Raw genomic sequence first — 14,529 nt, forward strand, 5'->3', positions numbered from 1 at the left:
CTGGTAGTACTTGACATAAATCACATCCAAAACCATTAATTTTCCAACAAACGGTTCATTAATATACAATACACTTAGTCATAAGTGCTTAATCCAATATTATCAATTTTATTTTCCTTATAAATTTAGTATCGTTGCTCTGCTTTGATATATTTGTGATGACTATTTAAGTTGTTTGAAGAGGTATATCAAATCTAAAGTGGGTGACATGCACAATAAAATTGTTATTGGTACACCATTTGGTATTATTGCTATTAGTGTCATGCCTCTTGATATGATACTTGCAAGTAATGCATGACATAGAAATATTATTCATACAAAGAGTAATCTCATTATAGCATAGTCGACTCTTTATAATATAGTCTTGAAAGTTTGTTCTTGTTTAGGATTTAGTTTTGTTTGTACTTCCTCAAACACTTTTATAGCATTTTGATTCTTAATAATATACTAACATTTTTACTTTGTGTTCTAACGCTCTTTTTATGGAATAAATTTATATACCCTATGACCTTTTTAAAATCTTAAATAATAATTTTACTCATATGATGAATTTTAAAAATAATTGAATTGGATTCTCTTGCTAAATAATTAATTAAAAGATTTAATTATTTGGTTTTAATATAAAAAATAATTTATTCTATGTTGATTCAGATCTTAATATTAGTTACTCTCTTGTTTTGAATCTTTGGTCCTAATTATAATTTTATCTACCATAAATTTTATTTTCAAAGAGTAAAAGATTGATATGATATTTCACTTTTAGATCTCTATGCTTGTAGAATCATTAGTGGTATTGACTTTTGCCAACTATTTTTTTTCTCTTTCTCACATATTTATATTCTTAAATATTTTTTAGTTGTTGTTTAATAATTAGGTATTTTTCAATATTACACGAAAATTTGATTTAAAAAATATTATTTGAGTAGAAAAATAGTTCGAATATAATATAAAATATATTAACGTGGGGGTATTTTTTTTAAATTTTAACTCTTTACGCAGTCTATTTAATATTACTTTTTTTTTGTATTGGACATTATGGAGTGGTAATGTATTGCCAATACGGATGATTATTATAAAATTGACTGGCAGAATAGGTAAACACCCCTCTAAACTTGACACTTTTTATTGAGCGTACACTTTTTATGGAAGCGATGGCCATGAAGAGCTGAGGGTTGTTAAAGAAGATCTGAAGAAATATAGACAAACGAATAGGAGAAAACTAAGGAAGGAAAAACCTAATGGATTTTTAGGTGAAGTTGGAGTTGATGAAGGTTATGAGAACATAGATTGGCCCAAAAAAATGAGAGACAAATTAGGAGGTGATGATGAGCCTTACTATGATAGTTCAGATCCAGAAAGCTTTGAATCTGAATTGGATATGGAAGGGGAGGGTGATCCTGTATCTGATGATGATGTAGATGGGGAAGATAATATAGGACAATTAAGGGGAAGGAAAATAAATAAATAAGGTGGTTTATGATCCTTCTGCCAAAATTGTTACTTGGCAACTGGATAGAAGCATTTACCAAGTATGCTATAAAGAAAGGTATTCAACTAGTTAAGGATCCCAATGAGCCACATAGGGTCAAAGTTAAATGCAAAACTGGTTGTCCTTGGTTGTTGTTTGCTAGCAATGAAGGTAGGAGTATAAACTTCACAATCAAGACTCACAACCCATGACACAAATGCCATAAAAACACTTACAACTATCTGTGTAATTCAAAATATGTGGTAAAGCAGTTCAAAGATAGAATTACCTCACAACCTAGAATTAAAGATTGGGTAATTCAGGATATGGTAAGAAAAAAACTTGGTTTATATATTGGTATGGTTGTTTGTTTGAAGGCCAAAATAATTGTGTTGAAAGAAATTATGGGGGATCGTGTTGCTGAGTTTGGTAGGATTCTGGACTATAGGGATATGCTACTCAAAACAAATCCTGGTAGCATATGTGCAGTAAAATTGACAGACACAAATGATGGACAAAAGTAGTTTTCCAATTTCTACATTTGTTTTGCAGCTATGAAGCAGGGGTTTATGGAGGGTTGTAGGAGATGTATAGAGTTAGATGGATATTTTTTAAATGGTGTTTATAAAGGGCAATTATTGACAACAATAGCAAAGGATGGGAATAACCAAATATTCCTGATAGCTTGGGCTATTGTAGGCACTGGAAAAAAGAAGAAGCAAACATAGAGTTGGTCCCTCAGGTTATTGCAAACTGATTTGAACTTGGGAGATGGCAGGGAACTCACCATGATAAGTGACATGCAAAAGGTATATACTGCTGTTTAAATACTATTATTTTTCTGGTTTAAAATACTACTATTTTTCTAGTTTAAACACTACCGTTTCTCTGGTTTAAACACTATTGTTTCTCTGTTTTTATGCAGTACTATTTCTCTGTTTTTATGCGGGGTCTATGTTCAGCTGTTGAAGAGATTTTACCTGAGTGTGAGCACAAAGTGTGTAGTGGACACATTCTCGCAAACTGGGCAATAAAATTGAGAGGGATTGAAAGAAGAAAAAGATTATGGAGTGTTGTTAGATCAACATTTGAGTTTGAAATGAAAAGAAATCTAGATGATCTTGATAAATTGGGTCATAACATTTGTGAAGACCTAGTTAAATACAACAAAGAAAGATGGTGCAAAATATTTTCCCAAACATTCTCCAAGTGTGACAGTAAAGAAATTAACATGTGTGAAAGCTTCAATGCTTGGATATTGGGCCCTAGACACAAGACAACAATATCAATGCTAGAGAAAATAAGGGTCAAAGTTATGATTATGGTAGTAAAGATGAGAGAATTTGTTAAAACTTGACAGGATAGTGTATCTCCAATGGCCATGATTGTGTTCAATACTAATGTTGAGAGGTCAATGAGGGTTGACTTCATGTTTAATGGAGATACAAGCTTTGAACTCAAATATGGTCCATGCAAGTTCATTGTAGATTTAAGAACAGGCTAATGCAGTTACAGGTCTTGGGAACTAAAAGGCACTCCATGTCCACATGCTATAACAACAATGCACTTCAAGAGACTTGATCCTTCAGAGAATATTGTACACTGGTACAGGGAATAGACCTACATGAAGGCATATTCACACTTCATACAATCAGTTCCCAACATGATAATATGGCCATAAAGTAGTAACCCCAAGGTATTACCTCCTCCAGTTCAAAATATGTCTGGAAGGCCAAGAAAAAATAGAAGAAAGGAAGTTGGAGAAATAAAAAGGGCTGGAAAATTATCAAAAAAGGGAACAACTATGACATGCTCCATTTGCAAAGCAAGTACTCATAATATGAGGGATTGTCCAACAAGACCAACAACTAATCAAGAGGTACCTTCCTACCTTCTTCCTTTACTACTATCTTTTTAGTTATCTAAGAGCTAATTTCTCATTTTCTCATATAATAGACTACTAATTGCTCACAACAATCAACAACAAAAACTTCACAAAAGAGAGGTAGAAAGGAATATGACAATGCATCTACAAGCAAGGCATCTACAAGTACTGGAGGAAAATCTGGGGGGGAGGGGGGCAAGAAGCCACTACAAGAGGCCTAGGCTTCAAGGACATGGTGTATTTGTTGTACGGTTTGATTTTACAAGTATTAATGTAAGTGTATTTTTTTTTTGTCCTTAGATGTTATTGTCTAACATACTATATGATGTTATTGTCTAACTTTGAAATGTATCTTTTGGTTTGAATGTTATCAACATGGTTTGCCTACAGTCAGAAAGGTTTATACTGGCCCTTTAATTAATTCTACCCATGTTATTGATGATATTGGATATAAGCCTTCTAAAGGTTTGAAATGGAAAGAGAAGGAAGTTATGATTCAAAGACAACTTCAAGTTAAATTTGCAATGGCTAGAATCAAGACAAGGTCCCAACCCACTGAAATACAAACAAGATCTAAGGTTATGGAAAAATCTCCCTCCAAGAAGACCACTTGGATTTATTTACCGTTTGGATATAGTATTTGATATACTAGACTTCTTTTTATCGAATTCGTGGGGTGACTGTTTTAGTTAAATTCATGGGGTGTCTGTTTTTTGTGGATACTGATGGTGTTACGCAACTTTATTTTGTGAACTTGTTTGTCATGTGTATGTCTAGCTGTATATGGACAATATAGTTTAACTCTATTGTTTGATGTTAAATTCCGACTTTCTTTGTCAAATTACCAGCTATGTTACAAAATGTTGTGATTGTGATTAGTTATTTTTGTGGATACTGATGGTTGTTTTTATATAAATTGTGATTGGCATCAATTCCATATGTTGACAAAATATTGACATAGTAGTGTCGAACAACATATCATATTGCTTAACTTTTATTACATACTACCAGATAACCATTATTTGTACATGAGCAAAATCATATTCCAAAGTAAACTGAAAAATAATAGAAACTTTAGCATTCTTTCCCTCTTCGATAGTTTATTAGTTTGTTAGTCTTCTTCAATAACCCAGAAATAACAATGTTTGATTGCTCCGGAAATGGAGGTTCATACCACTGAAAAAATTGACAACAATTTGTCTTCGGATAAAGACTACATTCAAAGAATCGTCGTCCAGGATTTGCAGTAATTCATGCAACTTTTAAAGGAGCTGACTTGCCACATCTACAAAAAACATTCATCTTCTTTCTTCCAAGTAAAAAGTAAAAAAATAATTGTTATTTGGGCAAAAAATAAGAGCCAAAATCTGGGGGAGGGGAGGGGTGGAATTTGAATGGACAAAGAATGTGAGAACAAAGAAAATGCTGAAGAATTAGAAAGAAGACAATAAATAGGGGTGCGAATGGGGTTGTTATCGTTGGGGTCTTCATTTTTTGGGGAAAATGCATTTATTACCGTTGGGGGCGGTTCTAGGATTGGGAAAAGGAAATATTCAACTGATGTGGCAAAAAATATACTCCCCCACACGCACTCAGCCATTTGAACCAACTTTCACTGCCATGTGGCAGGATATGGGGTAATAACATCCGAAAAAGTAAGCATATGGAGAAAATTAAAATCACGTATAGTTAAGGTGTACGCTCATTAAAAAGTGTCAAGTTCGGGGGGGGGGGGGGGGTTTACCTATTCTGCCAAATTGATTTTATTAAACCTTCCTACATATTTTCAATTAACAATAATTTAATAGATAAAATTTTATTAATTTTAAAATTTTAAATAATAAAAATTAGCATAAAAGGTATTGTAGTCCAAAAAATAGGTTATTGCATTTATGTCCTCTTCCTATGAGTTCTTCCGTTTAATAATTTAGGGCTATTTTGGCATATTAATAATGTATTTATGCTTTTATAATAATACATGTTCTCCTTTTTCAAAATGAATTTGGACAATATAATACATTCTCAAATTAAATTAGCAATAGGACATTATAATACGTTTTCAAATTAAATTAGTAATAGGAATTTTTAAGAAGTATATATCTTGAAAGTAATATGATTACATGACTAAAGATATTTATTTGTTCAATTTTATATGAATTAGACAGCCCGAAAGTAATTATACTAACGTGTAGTATTATGTCGTAAAACTAATAGGATTATAAGGCTAATGTCTAAAATTTCAGTTATATACTTTTATTATGAGTTATTATGTATTATAAGGTTATTTTTGTAAACCGACATTGTATTCATGCCTTTATAATAATATATAATAAATATAGATTATTAATATTTAGTATTCAAAATTTCACCAAACACTCTTTGATTTACTAATAATAATATTTTATTTTTAATTTTTTTCAACTTGCCAACCAAAATCAAATTTTTTATTTTAGGATAACTTTTTTTATAAAAACATATTATTAAAAGAAAAGTTGGACATAGAGTGAGAAATGGTTTCACCAGCCACATCTAGCTTCTTAGTTCATACAAAGAATCAATTACCGCCTTTGCCAATACATACTTGATACTCCCCATTCATCCAAGTCCTGGACTAAAAGTGCTTCGATCCTGCAAACGTAAAGGACCATTTCTGTTCATGGTTACATTATAAGGACCAAAATACAACCTATTCATATACCTAAATGGACTAATTAGCACCTATATGCTTTGCTTTTTCTCAAAGAGAGCGCGCGAACCAGAAAGCAAGCTGAGTTTCTCATTTTTGGGGTTTAGGGTTTTTGCAATTTTCCTTCTGATCTTCCCATCAGATGGGGGCACCAAATAGTCCTGTCTCTTGTCACTCTCCTCGCAGCTCCATCTCCTCTTCTTCCTTCATTAGAGAAGTACATTTTTTTTCTTAATAAAAAATTAATAATTTTGAATTTCCATTAGTTACATTCAATTTGTATATACTCAGTATTCACTGAGAGGTGCATGTAATTTCTTGTGTAGGTTCACTTATACGATTGGTGGTTGATTAAAGCCGAAGATGGTGCTGGAGGCAAGCAATTGGGTGTTCAAGGTTTCGCTTGTAAACAGTAAAGTCTACCCTCTTCTTCAATTTCCTTGTTATTAGTGAATACATGTTAACATTTTCTACTGTATTAGCAGTTAATTTTTAAGAGCAGCACTTAATCCTATCAATCAATAAATCAATCCGTTAATCAACCAGGCTTAGTCCCAAATTAGTGTGGTCGGACTATGAACCATTCCACTCCGGGATAATTCAATTCATGTGCTACTTTCACCATCTTTCGGGTCATTTCTAATCTTATATAGTTTAATATGAACAAAAATTCATTTTAAAATCCACATTTCTACTACACTTATTTTGTGGATATGTTTGATGTTAGAGGCACATTATTCACTTCTATATAACACTGTTAATCTCACAACCATTTTAAAACATGCTTTTATTTTACTTAAAATTTAATCAAGACGCAGATGATATGTGGATTTCAAAATTTTGCTTTGATTGTCTTACAAGTAGCCACACAAATTCTTATGAATTTTTCCATGTTTTTTTCCCATTGATCAAGTAAGAAACACGGTTCTATTAATGTTCTTTTTGTTGGATTGTTTTCCAAGTTGCATACATAAGTATTATAACTGTAGCAGTATATCTTGTGGTGGATCCATCAGCTTTTAGAACCTTATTTGGAAGGGTATTAAAAGTTTTTTGGCAACGATCCCATTTTCCAGAACCTAATTAGCATAGCTCAGCTTAGAATCTTTCTTTTGGTTCTTTTCCATGGGTATGGATAAAAGATCTAATTCACTTTGCACCTGGATACCCCTGTTGGGCTGCTCATATGCAAGCATAGTAATTCATAAGTTTGTCTTAGTCTAGAAGTGCTTTAGTGGAACTAGTGTACTGTATTTATTTTATTTCATGTGACAAGGCATTTTTTGGATCCAATCATGTGATATTTTGTTGCACCCCCATTAAATAGGAGACCAGATGATAGACTTTTCACCTCCGCAGCAATTGCGATGAGGCATGATACTGTCACTTTAGTGACAGTGGATGGCATCTCCATTCTTGTTAGCGGTTTAATAAATAGGGTTCGGACTCTTCAAAATGGGTTCTCATCAGAGGTATTGAAGTTATTCTAGCTCTTAACTCCTCATATGACTGCTTTATTTATTGACAGCTGTTGAGATGGAACATATGATTGAGATTTACGTTAGCTAACGAGTTTTAGAGGTTCTATTTGGGCTCAACTGTAGCATTAACTGTTGAAATCATAGTACTACCGATAGTTTGTCAAACTTGGTGGAAGATAATGTACGACTCAGCAGAGTCACACACACATCTTGTACATGTTTTTTCACATCAACTTAGTGTTTATTAATGAAATTTTTTGACTTATAAAAATATTCATATTACTATCTGGTGGGTCCTTTCTTGTTCGTTTATTTTTGCTTACCTATTCTGAAGTTTACTCCCCACTCCTCTGTAATTTCTTCTGAAATCTTTTATCAGCTATCAATCTTCTAACAGATAAACTTTAGTCTTTTTCTGCTTTTGCGGTTTTAACTAGCTCCTTGAGGAACCTAAAATAGGAAAGAAAGCCCGCTAAATCATAAAAAAGACTCTTTAAATGAGCATAAGCGCGTTAATTACAAATTAGAATAAAGTTGTTTTTTGAAGATGAAGATAATAAACCAAACTTTCAAACCAACAGGTTTGCAACCAGTTCCTTATTGGATTTCCGTACAACTGGAAAGAATCGGCTGCTCTATCATTTGAGGAATCAACCAATGAGGATGCAGCCTTTGGAAATCCTGGTTTCTCAGATTCAAAAGCATCAGCTGATCGCACAAGTAGCTCCTTCTCTATGCCTATTGATCATCTTCCCACCACTGTTTTACGAGATATCTTAATATCGAGTGCTGGTAATCCAGAAGGCGGGATGCTAAGAAAGAGTATTTTTCGTGAAATAGTGCAGAAATATGGTACCAATGCTTTTAACATTGGTGAAGCTTCTTGTTTGAACGAAAAAAGTGGTAATCTGGTCACAACCGAAGATCCTTCTTTGAATGAAAATCCTAGTCAAAAGAAGAAAGCTAAAACTAATCGGAAGCAAGAGGATAGCTGTACACCAGATGCAAAATATGGAAAAGAAGACTTTCGGCAAGCTACTCTGGAGGATATACCAGAAAAGAGTGTTTTGAGTAGAATACTACATAAAAGTGGTGACAATGCTTCTATCCTTGGTGAAAATTCTTGTTTGAACCAAAAAAGTGGTACTCATGTCATAAGCAGAGGTCTTTCACTGGATGAAACTCCTTGTCAAAAGAAGAAAGCTGCAGCTAGTTTGAAGAATGAAGATGATAACCATGTGCCCGATGCACAAAGTAGAAAAGAAGTGCTTCAGAAATGTAATGATGAGAGTGGAGCTGGCATTGATAACAATAGCTTAAGTAGCAATCCTTTCACAAGAAGTAAAGATACCCTATATAAGAAAACCACAGTTAACCAGAAGGAAGAAGAAAAGAGAGATGTGCATAAAGTAGAATCTGGACAAGGAGATTTTGGGATACTTAACCATGCCACTAGCTCGAGTGATGGTCCATTGACAAGAAGTAGAGCTCAAAAACAAGTTTAATAAACAAGTTCAAGAAGGAAATAGATATTTGTGAAAGGTGTTATCGGAGTTTCGTTGTGCAGATTAACTACCTCTGTATAGTAATGGAAGTTCCATAAATCAGAGTGTTTATGGATTTGTCACCATGTTATTGTAGTCCATAAGGGAGATTGGGAACCATTCTTGTTCAAATTTTGAAGGTTATGTTTTGTTATGGATTGCATAACACCTCCTTGTCTCTTCTTCTAAATGTCAATCTAGCATTTCAATTTTTCCTTTTTGTGTTCCTCTGAGAAGGGGAGCCTTGGAGCAATGGTAAAATTATTTCTGTATGACCTATTGGTCACGGGTTCGAGCCGTGGAATCAGCCGCCACTGATGCTTGCATCAAGGTAGGCTGCCTACCTCACACCCTTGCTGTTCTTTTAGCTTCATTTTCTTGTTATCTTGTTGTTGATAATGCTTGGTGCTACTACTCTTCTTTTCGTCTCTCGTGAGCCGAGGGTCTATCGGAAACAATATTTCTACCTTCAAGGTAGGGATAAGACCTGCGTACACACTACCCTCCCCAAACCACACTTGTGGGATCACACTGGATTTTTTGTTGTTGTGGTGGTCCTATTAAGAAGATGGTGATAGTGCTTGGACCAAGAAGTATTAAGAAGATTGAGCAGTTTCACTATGTGACACTGTACTTCAACGCTAATGCTGTATTTTGCACTTTGTCAAAGTTATCCATACGTTAGACATCATGTTTTTTCCCAAGGGATTCAGGTGTCCTTTATCCTCCCTGCGCACAATCTAAATTCTTAAGTGACAAAGACATCATCCGTCTTGCTTGGAATTCCAAATTTCCAATCTTGACATCTTATCTTATTACCAGTGGGTGCTCTTCTGTAGTGAAATTAGTCCTGCAGATTGTATTGTGTTTTTCCTCATACTCTTAGAACCAGAGACTAAGCGATGGGTTTCTAGTTTCAAGCAGGTTCAATCTTCCAGCAAATGACTCTCTATTCAGTTCTATGGCTCGTTTGATCCAAGAGTTTTGGAATACTTGCTTTGTCAAAGGAAAGCCTGAGAGCATTGAACACGTTTACAAGAAATTTTGGTGTGGTAAGGAAAAACCTTTCTCATAACAAGAAGAGTTATTTACACATCCCTCATGTCGATAATTATATTGAGTAGTATAGTTTTATTACTGTTAAACTAGGCGATTTTATATCATATATGTTCAAGCCTCGGTGGACAGAGTTATTTATACTGGGGGAGGTCGCAGACTAACTTCACTCTAGCGCCTCGTCAGTCTTCTTGTATCTTTTCCAGCTTTGAAAATCGACTAAGCGTTGCGCCAAGCCTACTTGTGAAGAGAAGAGTCGTCGGGCTATTGCCGAGTGAAGGAAGGTGTCTTGGCCTAGGCCTACTTGTGTCAACACCCATAAAGTCCGGAATATCGTATATAATGTGATTATTGTATATATTGATTTTTTAAAATAAAAAGTATATATACTTTATTTAGTATTTAATTTAGATGTTTCTCTTTTTCCACAGGGAAAAGAATATCTCTTTGCCATGTCTTTGCGCTAGCTATCTACTCCTCTTTTCACTTTTTATTATCATCATTTCAATTTCTTTTTTGTTCTAATTCGAATACAGCTTTGGAATCTCTCCTCCTTCTTTGGCTCTCTTTTCTTTGTTAATTATCTCATAGACTTCTTTCTTTAGATAGATTTGAAGGATCTATATTTCAATGAGGTATTTGTACTACTCATCTATTGACCTCATACTCCGACTTTTTGCTATCGTTTCTTGAAATTTACCACAGCATTTGATATGCCCTAAAATCAATAGTCATAGGTAGGAAGCCAAGTGAAGGTTGCCAAGTTTGAAAGTAGGTAAATTAGACGAGCAGCAGGCTGTTTACTTAAGTCGCTTCTTTTGGTGTCGGTTCATCTAATTTTGCTTTTCTTCAGAATGAGATTTAGTAAACTACCTATTAAACTACATATGCTAGGCTCAAGGGCATTAAACTATCTGCTGATAAAAAATGGCATGAGTTTATTTTGCAAAATAGGTCTATATTCTTGCAACTTCTGTCAAATGAAGGACTATTCATGCAATTTGATTTTAAAATTTGGAGGAGGAAGTGTGTGTATTGCAGGTGAAAATGCTCAAGGCTTAACCAAGACCGTCTCCCAGGGAACTTCCTTCCATCATAACAGAAGGATATACTTAAATATACAAGGATCAAACTAGCTAATTTTAGGTTAAACGAAAAAAATAAATAAAAAAAATAGTGCGCATCAGCTCTATCGTTTGGTTTTTTTTATTGTACACTATTTTCATGCTTAGAAACTATTACAACAACAAAAAAAAGGGACAAAAAACATACCTGAAGATCGAAGTTCTTCGATTTTTTAAAAAATATTTTTTGCGTTATTTATAATTGCGTTATATATAATTTTTTGAATAATTTAAGATTATTAGTACGGAAAAGGTCTAAAAATATTACCCAACTCACAGAAATGGCCTATCTATGCCATCCGTTAAAAAATTAGTTCATCCATGCCACTAAGTTATACTTTTGGCTCATTCATGCCACTCAACTAAAAGAAATGGCTTATCTATGCCATCCGTTTAAAGGTTGGTCCATTCATGCCACTGACATTATACTTTTGGCTCATTCATGCCACTCAACTACCAAAAATGGCCTATCTATGCCATCCGTTTAAAGGTTCGTCCATTCATGCACTTTTGGCCTATTTATGCCAGTGTCTACTAACAGTTCCATTTTATGGTTTTTCCTTAATAAGAATTAATTTTTCGACCCCGATTTTGCCACGTGTCTTTATATTACTGGTTCTTCTTTACTTGACCCTACATTTCTTTTAACTCTGATTATGTATAATTAACCATGCTCAACCCGATAAAATCCAACTAGTCGTGATGACACATAACCCAACCCGCTAGGTAAGCCAATTAACAACTATTCAATTTAATGAGATTTTTTTAAAGACAGATCAATGATAAAATAACTGAACCTTAATACATTTTCTACGGAGATTTTTAAGTCTTTAAAATAAATGATAAAATAACTTATTAGTATTTGTCCTTTGTCTATAATAGAATTGGATGAGGGAACGACATCCAACTTAACCATGATCACCAAGCCCTCCCCCACTCTCTGAAAAAGAATATATTTGTCACCGTCGCCCTAACGTTAACTTGTCAACGGAATGTTTGGAGCAAAGTTTCAAAGGTAACACATCATTTAATTAACACTGCAGTATCCTAATTTACTTGTATTTGGTATTTACATCGAACAATATTAACTTACTTTGGTTAATATTGATATAGGTATCTTGTTCCAAGCGGTGTCACGTGATACCGTTTCGTTGAATTTTTTTTGTAATATATTTGCATTAATAATGAATAAAATTTATATATATTAAGTATAAATATAAAAAATGACATCGTTTTTCGTTACAGTGATTTATTCATTTATTCTCTTCTTCATATATTAATACTGCTTAAGAAAACTCTTGCGTATGGCAATGACGGTTAGGTGGTAAAATTGAAGTAAGAAAGTGCTATTAATTGTAGTGGTAGTAGTGCATATAAAGACATGTGTTATGTATTCATCAGTTTAATGTAAATAACTAGTGTGTGTAAATTTTATTACTATCTTGTGTATTATTTTTTGTGAGATAAAATAGAAAACAAGAATACATTTATTAGTAATGCGAGGATTAATTATTTAAAAATAAGAATGCGCTTTTGAAATAAATAATTCACATAAAATAATACTTCATCATTAATCACTGCATTATAATTTCGTATACTAATAAGTGAACCAAACGACTCATATTATGGGAAGAGTTTCGTTATATTAATACTCTTTTACATTACCTTAATTCAATTTCATGTATTACAATTTTTTATTAGATATGATTGTTAGAACTTCGAAGAAAAAGACTTCTTAGTTAATTAGTTTGTTGTTCTAGTTGTAACTTGTAAGTAATTGGAAAATAGCATTTCAATGGGAACAACAGTCTTACAAGTTATTGACGCTGCAATCAATGATTTAGAAGGAGAGGCAAATGAAGTGCTTTGCCAAGTGAGCAAGAGAGGTGCTTTGTCAAATGGTATCATTTGTTTTTTAGTATCATTTTATTTTTGCATGTTAAATTACATCGGATGTTTAATAAACTTTTCTAACGAAGCGATGTCGGCTAACACGGTGCTCTGCCCCTGTTTGTCATAGTCATCAAATTTACTTGATTCCACAAAATAAACTTACAATTGTCTATAGTTTGTCGCTAAGCTTGCTTCGAATATATTATTCTCTTGTCTAAATTTGAATTTCCTTCTCAACTGTGGAAGGGGTTTTACGCGAACCCCGTTCGTCAAAAAATTATACTGTATATATAATACAAAATCTATTTTGTGCCTTTATATATTATATTTTGAATCCCCTTAACTTGACACAACTTAAAAGTATAGCTTAGTAGTTAAGGGAGTTCAAAACGTTTATGAGGTTATTGGTTTAGTTCCCATTGGCCACAATCTTGTTTACGTTTTTTATTTTTTATTTTTTGAACTTCCGCCCGTGCTTCCAATTTGACCATTTTGAACTTTCACTATCATGATTAAAATTTAATATAAAAGAGTGTCCATTAACCACCAGATTAACTTCAACCTAATTAAATTTGATTTACTACACCATCGCAAGGGTTCACGAACCTCTTAAGTCTTATCTTTGGGCGAAACTTCAAAAAGGAGAAGAGACCACATATATTGAATACTCTTCCATTACAATTGTGAATTGTCGTTGACTTTGACTGTTTTCGGTTCTTGTCTTCTAGAGACTAGAGTTGGAGTTCTACAAAAGAAAAGTCATGAAACTAACTTAATTGACAATTCTTTTCCAAAGAATTTAAGGACCTCCATATATATTTTTTTCATTTGTATAATTTTCCACTGTACTCGGTATCCACTGTCCCACTTTAAAAATAAAATGCTTCTTATCAAAAGTGATACTATTATTTTTAGGCTAATAACTTGTTTGGCCAAATTTTAAAAATCAGTTTATTATGAGAAGTATTTTTTCTTAAAATTACTTTTTTAAAAAGTATATTTGAAGAGAAACAATTTGTGTTTGATTAATTAATTTGAAAAATATTTCTGAGCAGCAATTTGTTTTTGACCAAACTTTAAAAAAATACTTTTAAGTGTATTATTTTCAAAAATATTTTTCAAAAAATACTTTTGACTTTGAAGATGATTGGCCAAAAAGACTATAAAACCTCAGAATTTTAGTTAAGAATAAAAAAATATTTATCGCTCCATTTCGTCCTTCAATATAATTGTTTGTTGTAGAGTTTCTTCCTTTTTGGAAGTGGTCAATCCTAAGACTAAAAACCCGGTTTCATACTGGTTCAAATACGCGCTTACAAGTAACAATAGCCTATCTAAATTTACCGGAAAAAACCTCACTACTAATTAAGTAACGTTTTGGTCATAGATTTT

At 33.1% G+C, this 14,529-nt stretch overlaps 1 protein-coding gene across 1 annotated transcript; it reads left to right on the forward strand.

Moving 5' to 3' along the window:
• Positions 1 to 5,938: 5,938 nt before the first annotated feature.
• On the forward strand, positions 5,939 to 9,278 carry LOC107763153 (uncharacterized). Its single transcript, XM_016581604.2, has 4 exons — positions 5,939 to 6,256; positions 6,366 to 6,451; positions 7,367 to 7,511; positions 8,102 to 9,278. The coding sequence occupies exons 1-4, from the start codon at positions 6,182 to 6,184 to the stop codon at positions 9,023 to 9,025; spliced, it is 1,230 nt and encodes a 409-aa protein (XP_016437090.2). The 5' UTR covers positions 5,939 to 6,181; the 3' UTR covers positions 9,026 to 9,278.
• The last annotated feature ends 5,251 nt before the right edge of the window (positions 9,279 to 14,529 follow it).

Source organism: Nicotiana tabacum, chromosome 12 (genome assembly GCF_000715075.1).
Source record: "Nicotiana tabacum cultivar K326 chromosome 12, ASM71507v2, whole genome shotgun sequence".
NCBI classification, from domain to species: domain Eukaryota; kingdom Viridiplantae; phylum Streptophyta; class Magnoliopsida; order Solanales; family Solanaceae; genus Nicotiana; species Nicotiana tabacum.